The 23,961-nt window shown below is 39.9% G+C and overlaps 1 protein-coding gene across 3 annotated transcripts in view; it reads right to left on the bottom strand.

Annotated features, from left to right (window-relative positions):
* Nucleotides 1–23,961, bottom strand: part of LOC111866417 — a 109,653-nt gene that overhangs the window by 58,683 nt on the left and 27,009 nt on the right. For all 3 annotated transcript variants that reach the window (XM_023855346.2, XM_023855347.2, XM_023855348.2), the window contains 6 exons: nucleotides 19,032–19,173; nucleotides 17,751–18,695; nucleotides 15,609–15,886; nucleotides 7,704–7,885; nucleotides 3,893–4,054; nucleotides 636–753 (listed from right to left, as the gene is read on the bottom strand). In XM_023855346.2, coding sequence (XP_023711114.1) covers nucleotides 636–753; nucleotides 3,893–4,054; nucleotides 7,704–7,885; nucleotides 15,609–15,886; nucleotides 17,751–18,695; nucleotides 19,032–19,173 — 1,827 coding nt within the window. The remainder of the gene's footprint in view (nucleotides 1–635; nucleotides 754–3,892; nucleotides 4,055–7,703; nucleotides 7,886–15,608; nucleotides 15,887–17,750; nucleotides 18,696–19,031; nucleotides 19,174–23,961) is intronic.

Raw genomic sequence — 23,961 nt, 5'->3', positions numbered from 1 at the left:
TGTTAATTACTTCCCTTCATTCCAAATGTTATCTGCTGATTCACCGACAAAATCTGTATGCACCTTGTGGGAGGTGGCACACTGGCCACTGTGAAGCACGGACCCATAAACTCATCAAGCAAGTAAAAATCTTACCTGTATGAGTTAACACTCTATGCAAAATTGTACCCTTAGAGAAATAATTAATTTGTTGATAAACTGATATACTGCAGGTGGATTAATGACAATTTATGGACATAACTGTGAAGATTAACCATCACATTAATACCAAGAAAAAATTTTACAGTTCTTCCAGCTAACAGAATTACTTTGTAATAGATGACATAATAAATTTTCAAGCTGAGAAGACCCGGTAAAAATATTGATGTAGGCTGATCAGAGAAAAAGATAAATGTCATGAAAAAATATTATAAGACATTAGTCTATGAACATTAATCCTGTGTCTTCCTCTAGCAGGGAACAGCTCTTTTGCATCTCATCCAATTTACACATAATAAGCTTACATGAAAATATGGTAGGATTATATTTTGATCATCACTGCATTTGACTCAGGATTGTAATAAAAATGCACGTACCTGTATGATAACTGAACTGGAGCTTCTGTGTACAACCATGAAGAAAAGAGTAGAACATACCTGTTATAATTTGACCAGCTCCCTGAATACCAGGAATGGGTGTGACGGATAAAAATGTCTCCATTTGGTTCATCAGGAAAGTCGACTGCATTCCAGCACTTGCTGCACTCTTTATACTCTGGGGGTAACAAAAACAGTAATTTGAAATGAAAGTAATGGTTATGCGATTCTATTCCTAGGTAGTACCATATGTGAAACATGTTCTAACAGTAGTTAAACAGCCCTCATGTCCTATGTAACTGTGAGGTTCTAGCTGATTTCAGAATTTGTCACCTAGCTCATTTTATGAAGCCTAGTGACTATCAAAAGACCCTACTAGGAAAAATTCATTTGAAGTCTGAGACTGCTAGATGCCAATTTTTGAAAGGAAATGCACAACATACTGCAGATGGTAAAGGCCACAAGGTCATTTGACACCAACCCCTTTAATCTAATCTGGTTATGTGAGATTAGATAGATGATAGAGAAATGTACTTTCTCTCAAATTATTAGAGTCATTCAAAAATCTCTTTTGTTGTTGTTTAGGGCTGGCCAAGATAATACTGGTATACAGTTTCCATCACACAACTGTCAACATGGAGAACTTCAAGGACACTTGAAGTAGAAGACAGCTACACTCATAATCAGTTGATTCTGAAACAGCTGTTGGGCTCTACAAACCAAACACAGTGTATCTGAATTGCTATAAAACATTCTAATTACAGGTGAAAAAACTCAAATATTCATTTTGAGAAACATTAAATGCTGAAACGTGAAATGAGTTCAAACTGATGAACCATAACAAGGGCAGCACTTGCACTAACATATGTTTTTGGCAGTGCCATAGCTCAGTCAGTAAGACACTGGTTTCCCACCCAGGTCCAAGAACAGGTAAAGTCATGTGGGATTTGTGGTAGACAAGGTGGCACTGGGAGAGGTTTTCTCTGAGCACTTTGGTTTCCCCTGCGAATTCTCGTTCCACCAACTGCTCCACACTCATTATCATCTATCATTCAGGGTGGTACAGTGAACCAAATAGTGGCCAATGTACCAAGTGGACTTAGTCTCACCCCAACCCAAGAAAAAAGCAACATATGTCTTTCCTCCAGTCTGTATCTAGTTGTGAAAGATATTAAAAATTTACCAACACAATGCCTCTATTCTGCATATTTGATATATTTTTCTATACATATAAGAAGTAGTATAGTAGTGAGATGAAAGCTCTGAAATTATGAAATTCTGGGCTATCTTAGCAACAACCTGTAGTGTATTGACATACAGAAATGGAAATCATGGAGAGATCACTAAGAAGAGAGGAGACTTTTGTTTCAGTGTATGTCTCTTCTGTGAGTATTCGTAATATTTTAATGTGGATATGTGAAGTGTAGTATACAGTGGAACCTCGCTTAACGAGCATAATTTGTTCCAGAATCTTACTTGTAATGCGAAACACTCTTTAAGCAAAACAATTTTTCCCATATAAATTAATGTAAAATACAATAATGCATTCCATGCCGAAAAAAATACTGAAAAAATTTTATGGATAACGTTTATTCAAAGAAAATTATACGAAGGGGGACCCAAAAATAACCGGAAACGACTTGTTGCGCGCGCATGCTTTGTAGTTACGAGTTGTGCTGCTAGGTGGTGTTAGCTGGGTGTCTCCCGCGACTGTTAGTGAGCTGGCGTCAGTCTGAGTTAAGGGGTTTGTCTGTGGTGCTCTGTTGTGTGCGTTCCTGTTTCAACCCTTTGGCGATTAGTGAGATGGCCGACCAGAAGGAACAAAGAGTGTGCGTGAAATTTTGCTGTTAGGGAAAACTGCACTTCACTCTTCAAGTTGCGGCAAATATTCACGCGGTTTTCTCTTTGGTCATCTCCGAGCAAGCGAGGAACAAATTTTGCAGACACCCATCTCATGTGCAAACCTTCGGTTAAAATTCGCTGGACCGTGCTCCACGAGATGTTCATTTCCTCAGAAAGTTGGTCAATGGTCTTTTGACGATCTTCATCAATTTCACGCACACTCTTTGTTCCTTCTGGTCGGCCATCTCACTAATCGCCAAAGGGTTGAAACAGGAACGCACACAACAGAGCACCACAGACAAACCACTTAACTCAAGACTGACGCCAGCTCACTAACAGTCGCGGGAGACCCCCAGATAACACCACCTAGCAGCACAACTAATAACTACAAAGCATGCGCGCGCAACAGCTCTTTTCCAGTTATTTTTGGGTCCCCCCTCATATATACATTGTTAAGGAGCGTGAATCATCTTCATCTTTTCTTCTATGCGGAATGAACCAACCTGGAATGCAAATTTGATTTGCAGGGGGGAGGAATTGAAATACATAGTTTATTATTTATGATACATATTTAATTCTTTTTTACTAGAAAGCTGTCTAGAGACATTTGTTTTTGCTGACGCTTCAAACTTTGGTGAAAATGTGACATAGCATTATCATTAAATAAATTTGTAGCGCACATAGCCACTGCCTTATTAGGGTGATGCTTCTCAGTGTATGATGCAACAGTCTCCCATGCTTTCAGCATTTCTCTTATTGCACCAGAAGATTGGTGCTTTGCTGTTACCTCCTCCTCCTCCTCCTCTGACAAACTCTCCTCCACGACTTCTTGCTGTGAAACACAATGCAACTTCAAATCGTGCAAATCGTTGTTGTAGACCAATTGCATGTGCGTGCTAGATCAGCCATGCTCACACCTTGTTCTCGCTTTTCAATGATTTTACGTTTCATCTCTACGGTTATTTTTATTCTCTTATGGCTGTCTTTCTGCGCCTTTTTCTTCAGGGACATTTTTGCAACTTTGCACAAAAGAATCACAAGTAATATGTCTGAACACAAGTTTGGAAAAATGTGTGATCACAAGCGACACTAAGATGCTAGCGGAACGAGTGCTAAACACAGAGTGATGTAGCAAGCGCACAATCCGGGACTTCCCCTCTCGTCACTCGTTATGCGAAACTTCGCTCGTTAAGCGAGTCATTTTTTTTATAATTTGTTTTGCTCATTATGTGAATTACTCATTATGAGAGGTGCTTGTTAAGCGAGGTCCCACTGTATTATACAAAGGAGATGGTTTACAGTTAATAGTATGATAGATTATACTGTGAGAACCTCAAATCCTACATACATGTTCATACTTTCATTATTTTATTCCATTATTGTTAAATATACTGAATCATGCAAGTTCTGAACCCAAGTGATTCAGATATTTAATCCCATAGCTAAATGAGATGGTTTTATGTATTAATATTAACCTCCAAAGTAGACATCCTCTTTCCTGGTAGTGCTGACACCTTTGTTTGTTCCGAATCTCTCTGCTTGCTTTCCACACAACATCTTAACTTCTTAAGCAGACTCTGGTAAGCTTCTATAAACTTTACTTCCAGTGCAAGTGGGTTATCTTCCTCTTCAAACATCTAAATTATAAATCATTATTAGCGAAACTGAAATTAGTGCACTGAAACCCAGCTGTACTTTAACCAACACTGAAATTTTTACCTACTTCTAGTCTTAAATATCCTAACTGTAGGCATATGAAAATTAAAGAGTTAAGGTAAATATGTGTGTCCAGAGAGATGAAGTGCGAAATTGAAGACAGTCCATATAAAAGTTCTCGGTACTGACTTTGCTCAATGGTAAAACTTTACAGGACAGATTTTTTGAAGTACTGAACTCTGTATATAGATGCATGCACTTTAGCTAAGAATATAATGTAACAGATTTGGTCAACATGTTGCCAGGCAACAGCTTGTAAACATGATCCAACACACAACAGTAGGCAGCCATCACGTGACATGTATTTCCTGTGATGCATGTCCCTTTCTCAGCTACATAAGTAAGACTCCAAAGCGGCCTCCGTAGTCTAGAGGTAACGTTCCCACCTCATGACTCGTAGTATGTGGGTTCAAATACCCGGCGGAGGTGGTCGAATTTTTAAGGGAGGAAAAATTCAGGGAACAAGTCCTCTGGGAGGGACTTCAAACCGTGGGTAGCTTTACGGCATGTAAAAGAACCTCAAATCTCCAAAGGAGGTCACTGAGCCAAATTAACGGATGTTTCCCGCCCAACAGCAGTCACTAATACCTTTGGTAGATGGGGGAAGCATTATAGATACCTCTCAGCTAGTAGAGCCGGTCTCGCTGGCTGGGCGGGACTGATGGTAAGCACCAGTACGGTAGGATATAGAGATTGGTAGAAATCATAGAGGGAAGCACAATGGACCAATACAGGTCTCAGTGCATGGAGAAACCCACCCTCTCCAATAACTAACTAACTAAGTAAGACTCCAGGAGGGTTCATAAGAGTAATGAGCGATAGTAGCGGCAGAAGCACGCGAAGAAGCAAGCAAGCATATCTTCAAGGAGTATAGAAGAGTATGAGAAGTCAGCCTGTGAAGATTTAACGTGTGATTTGAAGACTTTATGTGTGCTATAGTGCAGTGGTATTGGGAGTGCGTGATTTAGTGAGACTTCTACAGTTCCTGTGTTATAAATCTGTGAAGAATAGTGCAGACTGAAGAAATTAGGGCGGAGTGCTCTGTAGTGTGGAAATCAGTAATAGTGTAATAATTAATTGTAGTTACAGCCTGTACGTGGCTAATAAATCTGATTAACAATCTGAACCCTGTCTTTAGTCACTGTGACACATGACAATAATTTATATCTAGCAGAAGGAGAGCAATTACAAGCAAGGTCTTACTACACTCTGTTATAAGCAACTTCAGCTTCCACACAGTGCAATAAGTATTTAATGTTTGAGCTGTGGCCCAGTTATTCTTGATGTGCTGTATATCCTACCTGATATTTCTTTAAGAAAGTAGACACTTGGAAGGCCAAGGAAGACATGGAGTATAGCAGACTTTGGGGAAATAGGTTTTGAGATATGAATTGCACTCAGCTGGTTCTGGATTATGCTTAAAATTTAATGAAGGTATTAGTAAAATTTAAACTTTGGGTTTTAGCACAGAATTTTTTAATTTTATGAATTGTATATTTTAGACTGCTATCAAATTGTATACATTATGATTTAGTTTTTACAACATGATCGTGACAATGATAACCATTTACCTGCATTAATTATTGCAGTACATATAGTAATCTGACATGTTCTACATCCTAGCCACATTGTGACCAGAGAAGATTCATGGAATTTTAAAATAAATGAATGAATGAATGAATGAATTAGGCAGAGTACAAATAAATATCTAACATTATCTGTCTCTGGTCAGAGATGTTTCCTTCCTTGCCTATCCCAAGTAAATACTATGCCCCTATTTTGGAAATATGTAACAATTCCAGTTTATATTTATATGCACTTATTACCACATATGTTGAATTAAAAAGGAAATTCATTTTTAAAATACCTGGAAAAAGAGAGGTTAATAACAAAAAACAGACTTCCAAGCAGAGTACCCAAAGACAGATAGGAAGGCCAAAATACATACGAAAGATAGATCTGAGACAAAGGGAACCAGAAGATCTTCTGGCAGTTCAGAGAGAAATCAAATGGGCAACACAGTTTCAGCGAGGCCTATGTTCAACTAAGTAAGTAAAAAGGACAAGAGCAGATGATCACGATCACAACCAATCGATTGCAATGACAATGGCATAACAGCGGCAGTAGTGGTGTTTGTGATGTTAATGCTGATGCTGGTAGTAGCAGTATTAAACATGATGAGTCACCATTCTAATGTTATACTAACTTTTCTATTTTTTTCCTTTTGTTATACAAAAGACAGATGAGTAGAATTCTGTCACTGAAAGTGTTCCTTTTCTTAATTTGTTAATATCCTGAACGTCCTAAAATAACTGTCACATGAACAATATTATGGAAGTTTTCATATCAGCTCTAGGAGAGTACAGATAAGTGACTGTAGATGACTGAAAGTTACTACATGGTGAAAGGACAAGGCAATCAGCTCCCTTTCATGTCAGCATGTGATGGCACAAGTAAACAAATGCAATTAAGGTCAGAAACATTGTGTAAAACCTTTAAAAACTGCCTTCAATCACTCTTAAAATAGTTCATTTCTTTTATTTATTCCATTAGCTTTAACATCAATAGATGTCAGAAGTTATAAACAAATTAAAACCAAGGTGAAACACAATTAGCAGTTATATGGCATATTCCAATTCTACATACAAATATACTGTCACGTGTTTGTGACTAGACGCATTCTGGATTCGTAATTCAATTTAATGAATGCTTATACTGCATCTACAAGTAATTATAACACTACCACTAATTCATGCATTCTGCTTCTCACTTCTATGACTTCACTAGTTACTGACTGGTAACAGATCCCAACAGTGTCTTCTTCTGATCATATCATTGCTGGCCTTCTGCCTTCTCACAGTTAACTCATGGTCACAACTGCTCATGATGGCAACTGACCCTCAATTGCCTCTCATGCTCAGTCAGTCAGTTAAATTACTGTCAGCCTTTGACAGCAGTCATTCCTGGCTTCAGTCTCCTCAAGATCCATGACCCAGGTTTTTATTCTCTCCTAGACATGTACATGTTTCAAAATGGGGCCTCCTCCTCGATGGAGGGGTGAGGCTTTCTACGTAGGCACCTCTTATGGCCTTTGCCGATACTCTTTATATACACAGCCATGGCCATTACCACGCAACAGACTATTTTTTCTGTCTCCATTACTCTGGCTTTCAGGTGTCATGTCACAATATTAAGCAGTGAGAAGGCAGGAGTTGTATGCAATCTAGAAGCAATTGTCAGTAGAACTGCCATGAGGCATCAGCACTGAGTCCAACAAAAAAGGCTTCCCCTACTATCTTGCAAATTGAGCTCCCTAATATTACTTACAACATCCAGAAAATCTGTTATAAAAAGCATAAATACTAATGCCAATAGTCTTACTTCAGTTTTCATAGCCTTCTTTTGTGTACCGTACAAAATCCTCCACATTTTATGTCTTTTTTTTTTGCATTTTCAGTCTTAAGTTTTGGCTCAGGTCCAAACAATCCCATGGATATAAACATAATAAACACTGATTTTGACTGTTAACAAATATCAGAAACATACTACATACTTACTGCATTCACTTACCTCTATGACTTGTTTTGCTTTGGTAAGTTCACCATGAGTGAGACACCTAACAGCTAAACTACTCTGTGATGATAACATCAAGTTGATGATTCTGGTTGGAAAGGAAAGAAATGAACCACGCCTCAGCTGACACTTATTCCAGCGCGCTTTGTGATAATTTGAGGCTGATGTTACAGCACCACCTAAAAGTGTAACATAAAAAAATTGATTTAAATGAACTGAAGTACTCTATGAGTATAGAATTTACTAAACCTTGAAGCAGCAACACTTAGCATGCATGCATACAGCTGTTCTATTACATGCTAGAGAAACATCTGCTACCTCTCAGCTCCATTTATAGTCATTGTATTGTGCTGCCTCATTTTCCATGTATTTTTACAAAAACTGTTGAGAGCAGCAGCTCTAACAAAATTGCTTCTGAAATAAGCCAAGTAAGTCACAGCGAAGCAAAATGAATTATTCATAATGTAGTAGCCTCTAGTGACAAAGAAGCACAATTTATGGGGAATTACCAGTATCAATTCAGAAGGCAACAGAATGTAGTATGCTCTAGAGTGTTGTTTCCTGACTTATTATATGCGTCATAAGGAACTCAAGAACAGACAAAACTTGGTAGTCAGCCAGGTGGGATGTGAGGTCTCAAAAATAATAATTCAGTCATACAAATTCTTTCATGTATTGTAAGGGCATGCTTCTCGCTCATGCTGTGCTATAATTGTATTTCTGCTAATACTGCTTTTATACAATAAAATAAATCGTTACAGTTGTGGGAACCTCCCATAGTGAAAGGAGCACTACCAAATCAGTGCTCACCCTGGCATTGCCAACATCCATTTGTTAGCATGCTGCCTAGTGACAAAAGTATAAAGATGCAGGTGTCCCACATACACTAGCATCAGTCACAAGAATGCTTGCATCAAGACAACAGGAAGTCTAGTAGCAGCCAAATCTGTCAGTGATCACCAGCACTCATCAGGCCAGCCAGCCAGCTCACAATGAACGGGCTGCTGCAAAGAAGAATGAGTGACCCACCTCCAGAACTGCCACCCTACCCTACCCTCCCAAGACTGTCAGTCAGCTCCGTCGACTTCTATAGGCGATTTCTGTCCCATGTGGCAGCCACTCGAGGCCCACTTCATGAAGTTCTTTCCAACACCAGAGTCAAAGGCTCCCACACCATCACCTAAATGCCAGAACTCCTCAAGGCCTTCAAAGAGTGCAAGGCAAGTTTGTCAAGTGCCACTCTACTGGCATACCTCGATCTATTCATGCCACGATGCCACTAGAAGTCATCACAGATGCCTACATGTCTACCATGGGTGCCATGTTACAGCAACATATCGAGAACGCCTGCCAGCCCCTCAGCTTCTTCTCCAAAAACTCAACCCAGCCCAGCAGCAGTACAGCACCTACGATCACAAGCTACTGGCCATCTATGAGGCCGTAATGCATTCCTGCCACATGCTGGAAGCACGCCACTTCAATCTTCGCCAAACATAAGCCCATCAACTATGTCTAACAATAGAAGTGGGACAAATGTTCACTGTGGTAGTTCAATCATCTAGACTTTGTCGCCCAGTTCATGACAGACATAAGGCACATTTCTGGATGGGACAATATTGTCTCTGACGCCACCCTCTCGTGTTGAATCCATCACTGTGCCACCATCCTACGATGCACTGGCTGCATCGCAGGATGGTGATGATGAGCTCCGAACACTCCTGGGATCAACCACTGCGCTGTGGCTAGAGAAACTGCCAATACCTGGTACCACGATCTCCATCTATCGTGACACGTCTGCTGGGAGTTCTCGACCATATGTTCCAGCTCCCCTACAGCCCCAAGGTTTCAAGTCCATCCATGATCTGTCACACCCGGGCACCAAAGCAACAGTGAAGCTGGTCTCAAGAGTGTTTTGTGTGACCAGGAGTGCAGAAGGATTGCCGCACCTGGGCATATGCCTGTCAGGTCTGCCACCACCGCAAAGTTACCTGCCAGTTTTCTGCACATGCACACAGACCGCATAGGGCCTTTTCCGATGTCAGTGGGTGATACATACTGTCTCACTGCAGTCGACTGTTTCACTGCTGGCCAGAAGTCGTCCCCATCCTTGACATCACAACCAACACTATGGCATGTGCCTTACTGACTGACTGGATATCCGACTTCAGTTGCCCATAGACCATCACCACCAACCATGGATGCCAGTTTGAATCCAAACTCTTGCAATTCCTGGCCAGGCTGTGTGACATTCAGATCTGACGGATGACTGCCCACCACCCCGTGGCTAACAGGCTTGTGCAATTCCTCCACCAGACACTGAAGGCAGCATCACACACACTGTTGGTCACACAGACCAACAGTGAACAGAGGTGCTTCCCCTGGTTCTCCTCAGCATCTGCACAGCATTCAAAGAGGACCAGAGGCATCAGTGGCTGAACTCATGCATGGCGAGCTCCAAAGAAATTCAGGCAAGCTACTGAATCTGTCTGCCAACCCAGTGGATCCAACGCATCTCATCACTGAGCTCTGCCAGCACATGGCCAGCCTGAGACCAGTTCTGGCAGCACACCACGGCTCCCCAGCTAGATTTTTGCATGTGACCTTAAGAAGTGCACCCACAGCATCAAGCCAGCATACATCATCAATGGGATTGACCGTGGGAACAGTACCTTCAACCCGCCGGTCGATGCAACCCTGTTTGCAGTATCACATGCTATTCTGCCACAGCCCTTCACATGAACTACATGCTCCGGTCAACACGTCCATTTCTCCACACACTTCATCTCAGCAACCACCTCCATTTGGGGGGGGGGTGATGTGGAAACCTCCCACAGTGAAACAAGTGCTACCAAATCAGCGCTCACCAATGCATCTCTAATGCCCATTGGTGAGCGAGCCGCCTAGCGGCAGATGTATAAAGATGTCTGACATGCCAGCATCAGTCATAACTACACTTGCAGCATGACAACAGCACAACCGCGGGTCTAGTAGCAGCTGACTCTGTCAGCGATTGCCAGTGCCCATCAGGCCAGCCAGCCAGCTTTCAATCACCGGGCCACTGCTAGGAAGAACACAGGGCTGCTGCAAAGAACGTCATCACAAGCTCAGGCTAGCCTGCTACTGCAAGCGTTTTGCCCAGCATCCTGCCAGCTTACAATCACCGGGCTGCTGCTAGGAAGAACACAGGGCTGCTGCAAATAAGAATATAATCACTAGCCCAGGCTAACCACTATGAAGGGAGTTTCTGCTGGCATTCATCAGGCACATTCTGCTTTCCTGATTGTATGTAATATTCTCACTAACATCCAAAAAACATTTGTCATAGTTCTACGTGGTTGTCTCTCCATACCACCAGATTCGACATCCCAAACAATCTTTTAGGTTGTAGTATTCCATTGCAGTGTCATATTGTATTAAATATAGAGTTATGGAAGTTCAGTCTATACAACTACAATATATAATGGTTTATTACATATTATTTACGTGGGGCAAACCAAAAGTTACCGATATTTGAATTTTGCACGTGAATGGTTATGAGTACATCGAAATACCACTAGGTGTCTCCTCACACATCCTTCTTGAATCAGTGTGGCAAGCAGCATCGAGTTGAGTGGTTAGGTTTATTGTTGGTGAACGTATTTCCATTGTTGCGTTTCCGTGAGTTTGCGGTTTTGTGATGGCTGACCTGAGAGAGCAGCGTGTCTATAAAGTTTTGTTTCAAACTTGGGAAAACCGTTGCAGAAACGCAACAAATGTTGAAGCAAGCTTTTGGTGAAAACAGTTTAGGCCAGACACAAACTTACAACTGGTATAAGCGTTTAAAAAGGGCCGAACATTGACTGATGATGACGATCGTTTTGGATAGCCATCAACGGGCAAAACACCAGAAAATGTCGCGAAAGTTAGGGATCTGATTCTGCAAGATCGTAGACTGACCATCCAACAACTCTGTAACACCTTGGGACTAAGTTATGGTACATGTCAATGAATTTTATCAGAGGAACTGAACATGAGGAGGATTGCGGCGAAGTTTGTGCCATGACTGCTGCAAAATAAACAGAAACAGCATCGCTTGGAAGTCTGCAGGGAACTTCAGCAACAGCTTCAAGAGGATCCAAACTTTCTTTCGAAAGTTGTCACTGGTGACAAAAGTTGGGTTTATGGCTATGACCCTGAAAGCAAGCAGCAATCATCGCAATGGAAGAGCCCTTCTTCACCTCGGCCAAAAAAAGCTCGACAAGTCAAGAGCAACATTAAGTCCATATTGATCTGTTTTTTTGATATTGACGGGATTGTTCATAAGGAGTTTGTCCCTCCTGGTCAGACAGTCAATAAAGAGTTCTATCGTGATGTTCTAAGGCATTTGAGAGAGGACATGAGGAGAAAACGTCCAGAGAAATGGTGCACGAATGACTGGGTACTCCACCATGACAACGCATGACCGCATACGGCTTACACTGTGCAGGAATTTTTGGCTAAAAACAAGATGGCAGTTGTTCCCTCCCACCATACTCGCCAGACTTAGCTCCATGTGACTTCTTTCTCTTCCCCAAGATGAAAATCAAGTTGAAGGGGTGAAGATTTGATACAGTTGAGGAAATTCAAGTGGAAATGCAGACGGTACTAAACACCCTAACAAAGAATGACTTCCAGACTTCCAGTATGCATTTGAAAAGTGGCAGAAACGCTGGGATCGGTGTATGCGCTCCCAAGGGAACTACTTTGAAGGTGATGGTGCAGAATAAGATCTAGGTAAGATGTAATAGATTTTATTAATATATTTCGGGAACTTTTGGATTGCACCACGTATTGACTGCTATGTGTTTCAGCCATAGAGGTCATTTTCACACAATTGGTACATTTGTTATTATTTGCTGCAAATCTGTATGTTGAACAACGTTTGTATGTTGATTCAAGTTAAAATGTATTGACTGGATTAGTTAAAACACAAGAGATATAGCTAATAGATAGCATTTGGATTCATTAACTCATACAGGAGAGGTATCAGTAAAGGATGCAAATTATATGGACTATAGTAGTTAAAATTCTTGGCACCGAAGTTGCTGAAAGTTCAAATGGTGAGTGTTGCGCCTGACATGAACTACTCGTCACAGATGTGCATACTGCTGCTAATTTGCATGTGGATGTGATTGTTCCACATGGTATTATAACAAATTATTCATCTTGTATTAAATCCTACGACTTTTTCAGTCATGGTAGTATTGGTGTATACCCTATGTACCAACTGTCTCATGAGGTTCCAGTTCATGGAGATGTGACAGTGTTTTAATCTCTGGTGCTATATGTATATTGTAACGTGCTGCCAGGAAGGCTGGATGATAAGACGTCCATCACTGGTTAACAGCTACCAATTCCTAGGCAGCAATGCCTAGGAAATCGTTGCCCCTAAGATGAAAGTCTAACAGTGGGGTTTCCACTGATATTTGTAATGAATTGTCTGAGACAGTAAACATGTATTCCCATGACCACTGGTGTCAGAACTGGGATCTACAGGACCAGATTCTGGAACAAATTATCGGACAACACCACACTACAAAAAATATGGAGTCACAGCAGATGATGGAATTCCTGTTGGCCATGCGAGAAGACATGAAATCCTACCATGCAAAGGCAGACGTTGATGAGGGCCTGGTGAGAGCAAATGAGAGTGGGCCGAGAACACATGCTGCAACAGCTTCTGGCCAACCAGGCAAAGGCAGATGACAATATAAAAGATTTTCTGGCCAAAATGGAGGCAGATAGGAAGACCGACCAAGATGAAAGGAAAGCCTGGTGAGAAGAGATGGCCACAACAATGAAAGCCATGGGAGATAACAGAATGGAAGCAGACAGAAAAACCACGCGGGCAGATGTAAAGCAAGTACGAGTTACTGTAGCTCCACCTGCAGCCAGCTGGGACCTGGATGCTCTAACAATGGAACAGCTAAACGACCCAGACATCAGGCCTGTTCTACAGGAAGTAGAAACTGGAAAACAACCAGAGTCGAAAGATATCGCCAACCACAGTCCCACGTACAAAGCTACTGGGCTCAGCGGGAACTGTTCGCTGTGAGAAATGGCATAGTAGAGCACAACTGGGAATCCACCAATGGACAATCTCAAGTACCCCAAATAGTTATTGTTAGGAGCAGAGTGAAGGATGTGCCGACCAAACTACACAGTGGACCATCAGGAGGTCACTTGGACGTCAATAAAACCCTAAATAAGTTTCGGTAGCAGTACTACTGGCTCCATTCAAGGAGTGACATTAAAAAATTCTGCCGACAGTGCGACACCTGTGCAGCCTGTCATGGTCCACGGACCAGGATAGGGACAAAATGCAACAGTACAATGTCAGGGCACTGTTCGAAAGGATAGCAATTGATGTAGTTGGACCCCTCCAGCTGAACCAATATGTAACGTGATAACTCCTGATAGCAACAGACAATTTCACAGAATGGACGGAAGTCTATGCCATTTCCAATCAGGAGGCATCGGCAATAGTGGAAGTTGTGGTCACAAACTTCTTTTGCTGCTTTGGCATACCTCGGGAGTTATATAGTGACGAAGGCCATAATTTTGAGTCTCACCTACTGTAAGAAGTTGTGCAATGCCTGGGAGTGAGCAAAGCACACACCACACACCTGCACCAGCAGTCAAACAGCACAGTAAAGTGTTACATTAAGACCATCAAGAAGCACCTGTGGAAGGTAGTTGCATCCCACCAGAGGGACTGGGATGAGAGATTACACCTCTTTCTCCTAGCTTACAAGTCATTCACTCATGACACTACGGGACTGACCCCAGCTAGCCTAGTGTTCAGACAAGAACTCCAACTGCCCTGCGACCCGCTGTTTGGGGTACCCCCAGACAAGGAACTACCCAGAACCGATTATTTGATAGACTTAGTGGACCACCTACATGACATCCACAATTATGCTCGGCAACACCTGAAGCTTGCTGGTGGCTGGATGAAAACTCAGTATAATAAACTGGCCAACTCCCGGGTTACAACAAGGGCGACAGACTGTGGCTCTATCGCCCATCCCAAACAGCAGTGGGCAAAACGAAACCCTTCAAAAAGGTGTTCCATATTCAACCCAAATGCAGGAGATAACAGTCCAACTTCGGCAGGAGAGCAGAACAGTTCATATCCGACAAGAGACCAGGAGAGTTTGCATTCGACGAGAGCTAAGGACAGTTGAGCTCTGAGCAGAAGATACTTCACCAACACTAGCGGTGCAAGACTGTATAACATTGAAGAGGAAACATCCGAAAACGTTATAATTGTATTTGTGAGTGTAAAGAGTGATTATCCAATAAATGTTTGTAAAAATCCGAGACCCACACAATTTCTTGTCATGTTGCCTAGGAAACACGCGTCAACATTTTCATGGTAGGTCGTCTGGATCTGGAACTGGTATTATTTACCTTCTATGTTGTGAGTGTTCACTATGGAGGTTTGTCAGGAGTTCCATTCAAGTCTTCTCAGTCTTCAAGTTCTTAAGATTTTCCATTAATGATTAATAAAATGATAAAAGGTATATAACTGTAGAAACAGACTTGTTGGAGAAAGAGAAGCCTTGTTTTTGCTATAGTTGAAGTGGATTTTCTTTATGAAACAACTGGTGAGACACGAGATGCAGAAGATTTGGAATCACTGCGCTAGACCACTGAAGTAACTACAGCCACTGCCACAAGTGGCAAAGTAAAAATAAGTGTGCCAACAAGGAAATTCAACTTTCAGAATGTAATGTATATCAAATACACCACATGCAAGGGGCAATACCCAAACAAGACATTCATAATAATTCAGCCACTATTAAAAATGTTAGAAAATTACAACTCTGTACTGCTAAATTACTTCATTTATGACATCCCTCTACAGCTATCTATACCAACCTTCTGACCTGTTGGAATGTGAACCAGATTCACTTGACTTCTCAGGCTCAGATTTTGATCTCTTGCTTGCTGGTTTCTGCACACTACAGAGGGATGGACTTCCAGCTTCCTTTTCATCTTCACTATCACTCTCCTCACTCAGGTACAGCCAGTCATCCTGTGTGTCACTGACAGCTGAAATGTGCTCGGTAACACAGATGCAGCCAATTTGCCGTGCAAAATTAGCATCTGTGAACAGCTGCAATCGCCATGCTGCTTCACTCACACACACAGAGAGTCTACACAAGATAAAAGGAACCTTATGTAAACCAAATATTTATACTTCCTTTGCATGAAGTATGCAAATGCCCATCTGTACACCTTTCATCACCAAAACCATTCAACAAATATTGATTAAAGTTGGTTTACATTAAAAATTGTCAGGAAATTTTTATTTTCATTGGTACTGACCCAGTGTAATGTCTATTTTACACAATACTCAAACTGAACTTTATAGTTTTCCCAAAAATTAATTTTCATGGAAAAGAATAGGTTGCGACAGTAATATCTAAAAATTGATGTGAAATATTTTTATATACAAGTCGGACGTTAGCGGGTTCAAGTCCCGATGAGGTCATTGGATTTTTTCAGTTGACCTAATCCTTCCAGCCGCATTATGGCCCTGGGGAGTAAAGCGTGGCCGGCGCATAAGGCTGACAACCTTACCGCCATCTTTGAGTCAACTGTCTAGATAATGTGGGACCCTCAACGTCTCACAACCCTATGGGCCTTCACGGCCTGGTACAGGGATAGCTTTACGTTTTTTTTTACTTTTAATATTTAACATAAAAAAGCAAAAATAACTGAAGACTCTGTGAAGAGTATAAAACTTGTACCATTTGTCAGCTTTATGACCAAGATAATTTACGACTCTATATGGTGCTGCACCTGCTCCGTAGACCTGTTCTACAACAGTAAACATGGGTCTGAAATAAATAAGTTTCAAATCAAGCCTTTTTACATATGAAAAGTGCAAAGGATGACTCATGATTGTATTACCTTTCTACCCTTCCTATTATCAACTCTGTTCATAATACCTAACTGCATTTTCATACACAGATATGAAGATCTGTAGAGTGTGATACTATTATGAAGGTAAAATATTTTTGGCTGTGAAAGATGATTACGTGTGTGTGTGTGTGTGTGTATATATATATATATATATATATATCACAAATTCAGAAAAATATTTTGCAGACAGATAAATTTACACAATAATATGTGTATGGTTACTTAGTGACAACATGATTAAAACTGTTATTCATCAGCAACTACCAAGATATTGCATGTGTGTCTGGTATGCTCCAGAAAGATGAAAATATTAACGTTTTATTAAATTTTTACAATTTTATATTTGGAATGAAAAGTTATGTATCCTACCCTTTCTTTTAGAGGCAAAGTTTCCTATCATGTCACCAAGTGTTATGATACACAAATTAATAATACTGTATTCTACAGGCTTTTGCACCTCAATGGAACAAATATAATATGTGGATGATGCATACAAATTAGATAAGGAATTTTGTAAATTTATTTATGCCAAGAAATGTTCTGTACTATCATCAAGGAAGTATTTATAATTATAATGACTGTCATAGTGTCAGAGGGCAAGTCTGATAATGTTTATTCACTTCAGTAAAGAGCCATATTTCACTGTGTCGAAGATTATGTACTAATTAACACATTACTGTAAGATGGAGTTAGTGACAGAGATTTCAAATGGGAAATTATAAGGGACAAAGAAAAATTGTTATTGCTTGATCCAGAAAAGGACACATATGGCACCATTTGAAAATTTTTGAATAATAACGTTTGGCAGGAAGTACAGCAATCAGGAGTAAGTGCAGAACAATGCATTCAAAGGCAAATCTTGATTACAGCCTAAGACGCCACTGGCATCACATGTATGTTGTAGGCTGCTGTTTATAGGCTAACAGGTATATTCCGAAAATATTAAAATATTCGCCCACAAAATCTCATTAAAATTACAGACGTTACAATCACTTTAATCCAAGAATATATTTTGTGCAAGTTCAAATCACAACCCCTTCTACCTTAAAGTCATTTAAATTTATTTGAAGCTTTTGGCAGTGAAGTCATTACCTGCTCATGCGTTGCTGAAGTAATTCTGGTTCAACAGACGATACAACTTCAACTTTCCTTAAATCCACAGTATCCACAGCAAGAGAACTGTAGAACGCAGCACTTGCTTCCACCAGACATTCCTTCAGACAGTGCAGTAAATCACGTACAAGGTACTGACTGCACATGAATCCTTGTTGAGTTCCTTTTCCCATCATATTGCTTGCTCCACTTATTATACTGGCATTCTCAGAATGATTGTGTCTTGCTGACTTTCTTCGTTCTTGTACCTTTGCATACTGATGTTTGTCTCCACATGTTTCTAATTTTGAAAAATCAGATGTCATATTTGAAGACAATGATGCTGATCGAACAGAGTCTATAGTGGGAACTTCTGCTGTTCTGTATGTGTTTGGAGCTGAATTATGTTTGTCACTGGCAGATGGTGAAGTAGTTACAAACTGTGGCAGTGAATTTGATAATTTATTAAATGCATTAGATACTGGCGATGAATATTTCTGCATATCTGTTTGTTGACTAGAGATGTTCACAGGTGATTCAACAAAGATTTTTGAAAGAGATGATGACATATCCTTGACTTGTGAAGGAGACAAGGATATATCATGTGCTTTCAAAGATAACTGACACACAGCTTCATCAGAAAACGCATTTGAATGTTCTAATGGTGGAGACCCAGTCACATGAGCTTCTATAACAGGCATTGTCCGCAATGATGAGGATACATCACCTATTTGCTGGAAACTGGTCATACTGTGAGTCATGTCAGTTCCTTCCAAATTTTTATAACCTGCATCATCAATGAACTTGGAAATAATTTCTGATTTATGAACTCTTGGATCATGATCCCCATCATCATCATTTGCTCCACTATCTGAGGAAGTCTCTTCTTGGAAATCTTCATATCTCAAAAATAGTAATGAAAATATATTCTCTAGAATTTCAACCCTGAAATCATACATATATTTACTAAAATGATTCAATAATACTTTGTTATTAAGATGATTTACAGATATAAAATCCCTGACTAAGCAGTAGCTATGGTTAATGCACAAGACAGCTGAAACATCTGACATACAATTAATATTCTGTGTGCATAAAAACGGGAAACATTTTATAATTTACTTAATTCCCTGTAGATGAAGTTCACAACAATATTGTCATGCAAAATGATCATATACCAACCAATTCTGTAAACTACAATTTCAATATTATTTCCTCATGTACTGAAATTAAAATTTGAGTTATAATGTTAATTACTAAGGCACATACTTTCTAACCCACCTGAAGTTTAATGGGAACAACTGACACAACATAGTTCTAATTTCCTGCAGTTCTTTTGTTACTCTGTCTTTGTACAGTGCTTCTATTGTAGCTGGACTGAAAACATCACCACCTGTTTCTGTAGATGGATGCCTCGGTATGACTGAAAAAAATTATATACAACAAATATTTCAAAGAGGATACAAATTACTTCTTGGAAATATTACTTTAAATTAATGTATTCAGAGAGCCAATTGGAATTCATTCACTCACTCATGGAACTGAGCCCTTCTTGAGAAGCCACCAATTGTGCAGCTCCTCTGGAACTTCCCAGCATTTTATGGAACCTGAAGGTTCATTACCATGTTCACAAGAGCCGTCCACTGGTACCTATCCTGAGCCAGATCAATCCAATCCATACCACCCCATTCTGCATCTCTAAGATCCATTTCAATATTGTCCACTGAACCATGTCTTGGTCTTCCTAGTGGTCTCTTTTATTCTGGCTTTCCCACATATATTCTATATGCATTTCTCTTCTCCCCCATTCATGCTACATGTCCTTTCCATCTCATCATCCTTGACTTGATCATTCTAATTATACATGGAGAAGAATATAAGTTATGAAGCTCCCCATTATGCAGTTTCCTACAAACCTCCCATAACTTCATTTGTCCGTATATTCTCCTCAACACCATGTTTTCTAACACCCTCAGCCTACGTTCCTCCCTTAAAGACAGAGACCAAGTTTCACACCCATACAGAACCACTGGTAAAATTATACTTTTGTAAATTCTAATTTTTATGATTTTAGATAGCAGATGAGAAGACAAAAGGTTCTGGACTGAATGGTAGCAAGCATTACCCAAGTTCAATCTCCTCTTAATTTCCTCCTCAATGAGGGTTTGAATTGTTATTGTCATTCCCAAATATCTGAGCTGTGCCACATTTTCAAAACAACCTCTTTCATATCTTTATGTCATGATTTTGCCCTGCATTCTGGTGATGAGACAGCAATACATACTTAAATGTCTATGTATCACAGTCCATCAATAATGCAACAATTATTAAAATATTCACCATTTAACCCTTAACATGTGTTAAACGGTGAATATTTTAATAATTGTTGCATTATTGACGGACTGTGAGACACAGACATTCAATTAAAGATATGGAACAGGATGCTGAAATACAGAATAATATATACTTAGTTTTCTCTGTGTTTACTTCTAAAGCAACCTCCTTACTAGCATCAATTAATGTCTGTGTGTTTTTCTTTATGGTATCTACATTATCACCCAGCAGATTCACATCATCAACACAGACCAACAGCTGATGTGTCCCATTTAAGTCCAACCTGTTTTTCCCGGACATACCTAAAGACATATTCTAAAGCAAAGTTCAAAAGCAGTGGTGATAAATTCCAATTGGGATAGCAAAGATACGAAAGATTGAATGCTGACAAAAATGTACAAAGAAATCAAGAAATTTATAAATATGACAATAAGTTACCTTATAAATTTACTAACAAAGAAGAGAGAAACATGATAATTGTATGATGTTATTAAAAGAACTGAAGAGATAAAATAAAAACAGAAAGAGGCCTGTAAAGTCTGGAACAGTTTATGCATAATTAATCGGATAATAGGTAATGATATACACAAAAACATCATTGCAGATGGAAATTACAGAGATGATTTAGATACAAGTATGTTCGATGGAAAAATAAATCTTAAAAGGTTGAAAATGCAGAAACGTCTGGGAATAATGATACTAGCATGTCTCCAGACATGGTAAAAACTGCAAGGCCAATTGGAATTAATGTCTGTATGTTAGTACTGAGGATGCTTTAGAGACACAAAGATCACGCATAATTGGAGAAAAGGAAGTCTTGTTCTAATTTATAAAACAGGTACATGGGTATGTAAAAACTACACAGAAATAATGATAAAATATGTCTCAAATTTTTTCAACAATTAATGCAATAATTATATAAAACTGAAGGATAAATAATTCATTCATTCATCAGTAATCTGTCAGATGACAGGTTCACAGTCTCTTCCAAAACAGTTCCTCCACTTAATGCAACCTAGAGCTTTCTCCTTCAAATGAGAATCCTCTTCTGTCCCCAAGGTCATCCAGCATCTTCTTATGTCTTCTTCCTTGTCTTCTGCGTAAGATATGACCAATCCAATTAGCCTTCCGTTTTCTTATTTCATGTAGGATATTCCTCTGCTCACTGACTCTAAATAACACTTCATTTCTCACATAATCGGTCCAACTGATCTTCTCCATCCTTCTCCAACACCACATTTCAAAGCTTTCCAGGTGTTTCTGATCTACTGCCCTAAGTGTCCAAGTTTTAGCCCCATACAAAGCCATGCTCTAAATGTAGCATTTCACTAGTTTCTTTCTCAAATATAAGTCCAATTTGCTGGTAAAAAGATTGTTCTTCTTGCTAAATGCAGCTTTTGCCATGGCAATCCTAGATTTAATTTCACAAGCACACCTTTCATCATCTGTTAGCAAGCTACCCAAATATTTAAAACATTTCACATTCTCCAGTTGTTTTTGGTCTATCTTTATTGTAACTGGGGTTGGTTGTATCAAATTTTCATTACATTTGTTTTTTCCACATTCATTTCCATGCCATAGCACCTTCCAATTTCGATTAGTCTATCAATCATACCCAGTAGCACAGTTTCTTCCTTAGCCATTAACACAAGGTCATCTGCATATTTCACAGTTTGAACAATTTGCCCTCCTAATTTGAAGTCTCCAAGCCCATCCAGAGCTTCCTTGGTAAGGCATTCGCTGTACAAGTTGAACAAAATTGGTGATAAACAGCATCCTTGTCGAACTCCTCTTCCAATCTGCACACTTCTTGTCTCCCCTCTGTCCAGTCGCACTCTAACTTTCTGATCCATGTACAATTTGCTAATCAATCTTCTTTCACGCAAATCGATACCTGTTTCTTTTAGGATCTGCATTAATTTGGTCCAGTTTACACGGTCAAATGCCTTCTGCCAGTCTATGAAGCAAACACACAGTTCTTCATCTATCTCCAAAGTTCGTTCCGCTATAATTCTCATCATCCCAATTGCATCCCTGGTTCCTTTTCCTCTTCTAAATCCAAACTGATCTTCTCCAAGTATATCCTCTATTTTCCTTTCAATTCTTCTTTTAAGTATCTTTGCTATTATCTTTGCTGTATGTGCAATAAGGCTTATTGTGCGATGGTCGCTGCATTTTGTAGCTTTTGTCTTTTTCTTTAAGGCAATCATTGTAACTTCTGTAAAGTCCTTGGGCCACTCTCCACTTTCATATATGGTGTTCATTAGTTTTGTCAGTGTTTTCAAACCACCTTCTCCCAGTAACTTGAGCACATCTCCAGGTACATCATCATCTCCTGTAGCCTTTCCCTTCCTCATTTCCTTGATAGCTTTTTCCACCTCACTTTGTAAAATATATGGTTCTTTCTTGTCTGTATCTACTTCTTCTTCCGGTTCCACTTCCAAGGTTTCTGGCCGATTAGGTCGATCATATAGTTCTGTAATATAATTTTCCCAAATTTTCAGCACTTGCCTCTGATCTACTATTCTATTCCCCTGGGAGTCTTCGATGTCAATATTTTGAATCCCATGGTTCTCTTTCCATCCTAGTTCTTTTGTCTTCATTTCATCAAATCTTAATGTCCTGTCCTTTGAAATTCTATAATCTCATTACATATCTTCTCAAGATATTCCTTTTTGGCCCTGTCCGTGGCTCTTTTCAATTCATTCCTCAGTCTCCTGTATTTCCTCCTGCCTTCTTCATCGTTTACATTCTTCCATTTCCTTTGCTCCTCCATTTTACTCATCATGATAAATAATATACGAGTATTTTTATAAATGAGAGTTCAATGATTGATCTGATTTTGCCATTGCTGGAAACTGTAGGAAGTGGGCAGCAATAAGAAAAGATGACGTCTTTCAGTGATAACAAAGTGCGGGACAATACAGTTAGAAAAGAAGTATGGTTTATAGGATTTGAGGTTCTTGCAGCTGTGATTATGAAGAATTCTATCTTCTGGGATGTAACACTGTGTAGTCCATTGATAGTCAACCAGTGTTACAGAGGAGTATGCTGTTTGCTTTCTTCCTTGGCTCATGCTTCAGCCCTGAAGATGGAGACAACACATTTCTCCAAAACATCAGCTGACTTTCATCGGACTATAAGGCATCATATCCCAGAAGACAGAACTCTTCAAGCATGGTTTCGGTTGCAGGCTGATTGATTGATAATACACATAACTGCAGGTAGTGTTCCAAGAATCTGGTGTTGTGGGATAGCAAAGCATGGCCTGCCTGTGTGACTCATTTACCTGACAATGAAGACCAAGGATGACAAACCAAATTGTTGAATTATATACAAAGAAGTAAAAACTGAGTAAAAATGTATGGTACTTAATGAAAATAGTATGAAACACACTGTGACATGTAGGTCCATTTCTAGGAAACGAGTTAGCAAACACGTTTCTACAGAAATATGATTCTTGGACACAAACCATCACTGGGTGATGAATGAAAGTTATAGACCATTGGAAAGCAGCTGGTTGCTGTGGAATCAACAGGTGTGTCCATGGATATAACATTAACAGTTGCTGACTCTTGGAAAGCAGCTGGTTGCTGTGGAATCAACAGGCATGCCCAAGGATATGAGAATGAAAGCTACAGACTCTTGGAAAGCAGCTGGTTGCTGTGGAATCAACAGGCATGCCCAAGGATATGAGAATGAAAGTTGCAGACTCTTGGAAAGCAGCTGGTTGCTGTGGAATCAACAGGCATGCCCATGGATATGTGAATGAAAGTTGCAGACTCTTGGAAAGCAGCTGGTTGCTGTGGAATCAACAGGCATGCCCATGGATATGAGAATGAAAGTTGCAGACTCTTGGAAAGCAGCTGGTTGCTGT

The sequence above is a fragment of the Cryptotermes secundus genome, unplaced genomic scaffold, assembly GCF_002891405.2.
Source record: "Cryptotermes secundus unplaced genomic scaffold, Csec_1.0 scaffold193, whole genome shotgun sequence".
NCBI lineage: Eukaryota > Metazoa > Arthropoda > Insecta > Blattodea > Kalotermitidae > Cryptotermes > Cryptotermes secundus.
The sequence above is the reverse complement of the archived record's forward strand: the minus strand, read 5'-3'. Positions and strand labels throughout refer to the sequence as shown.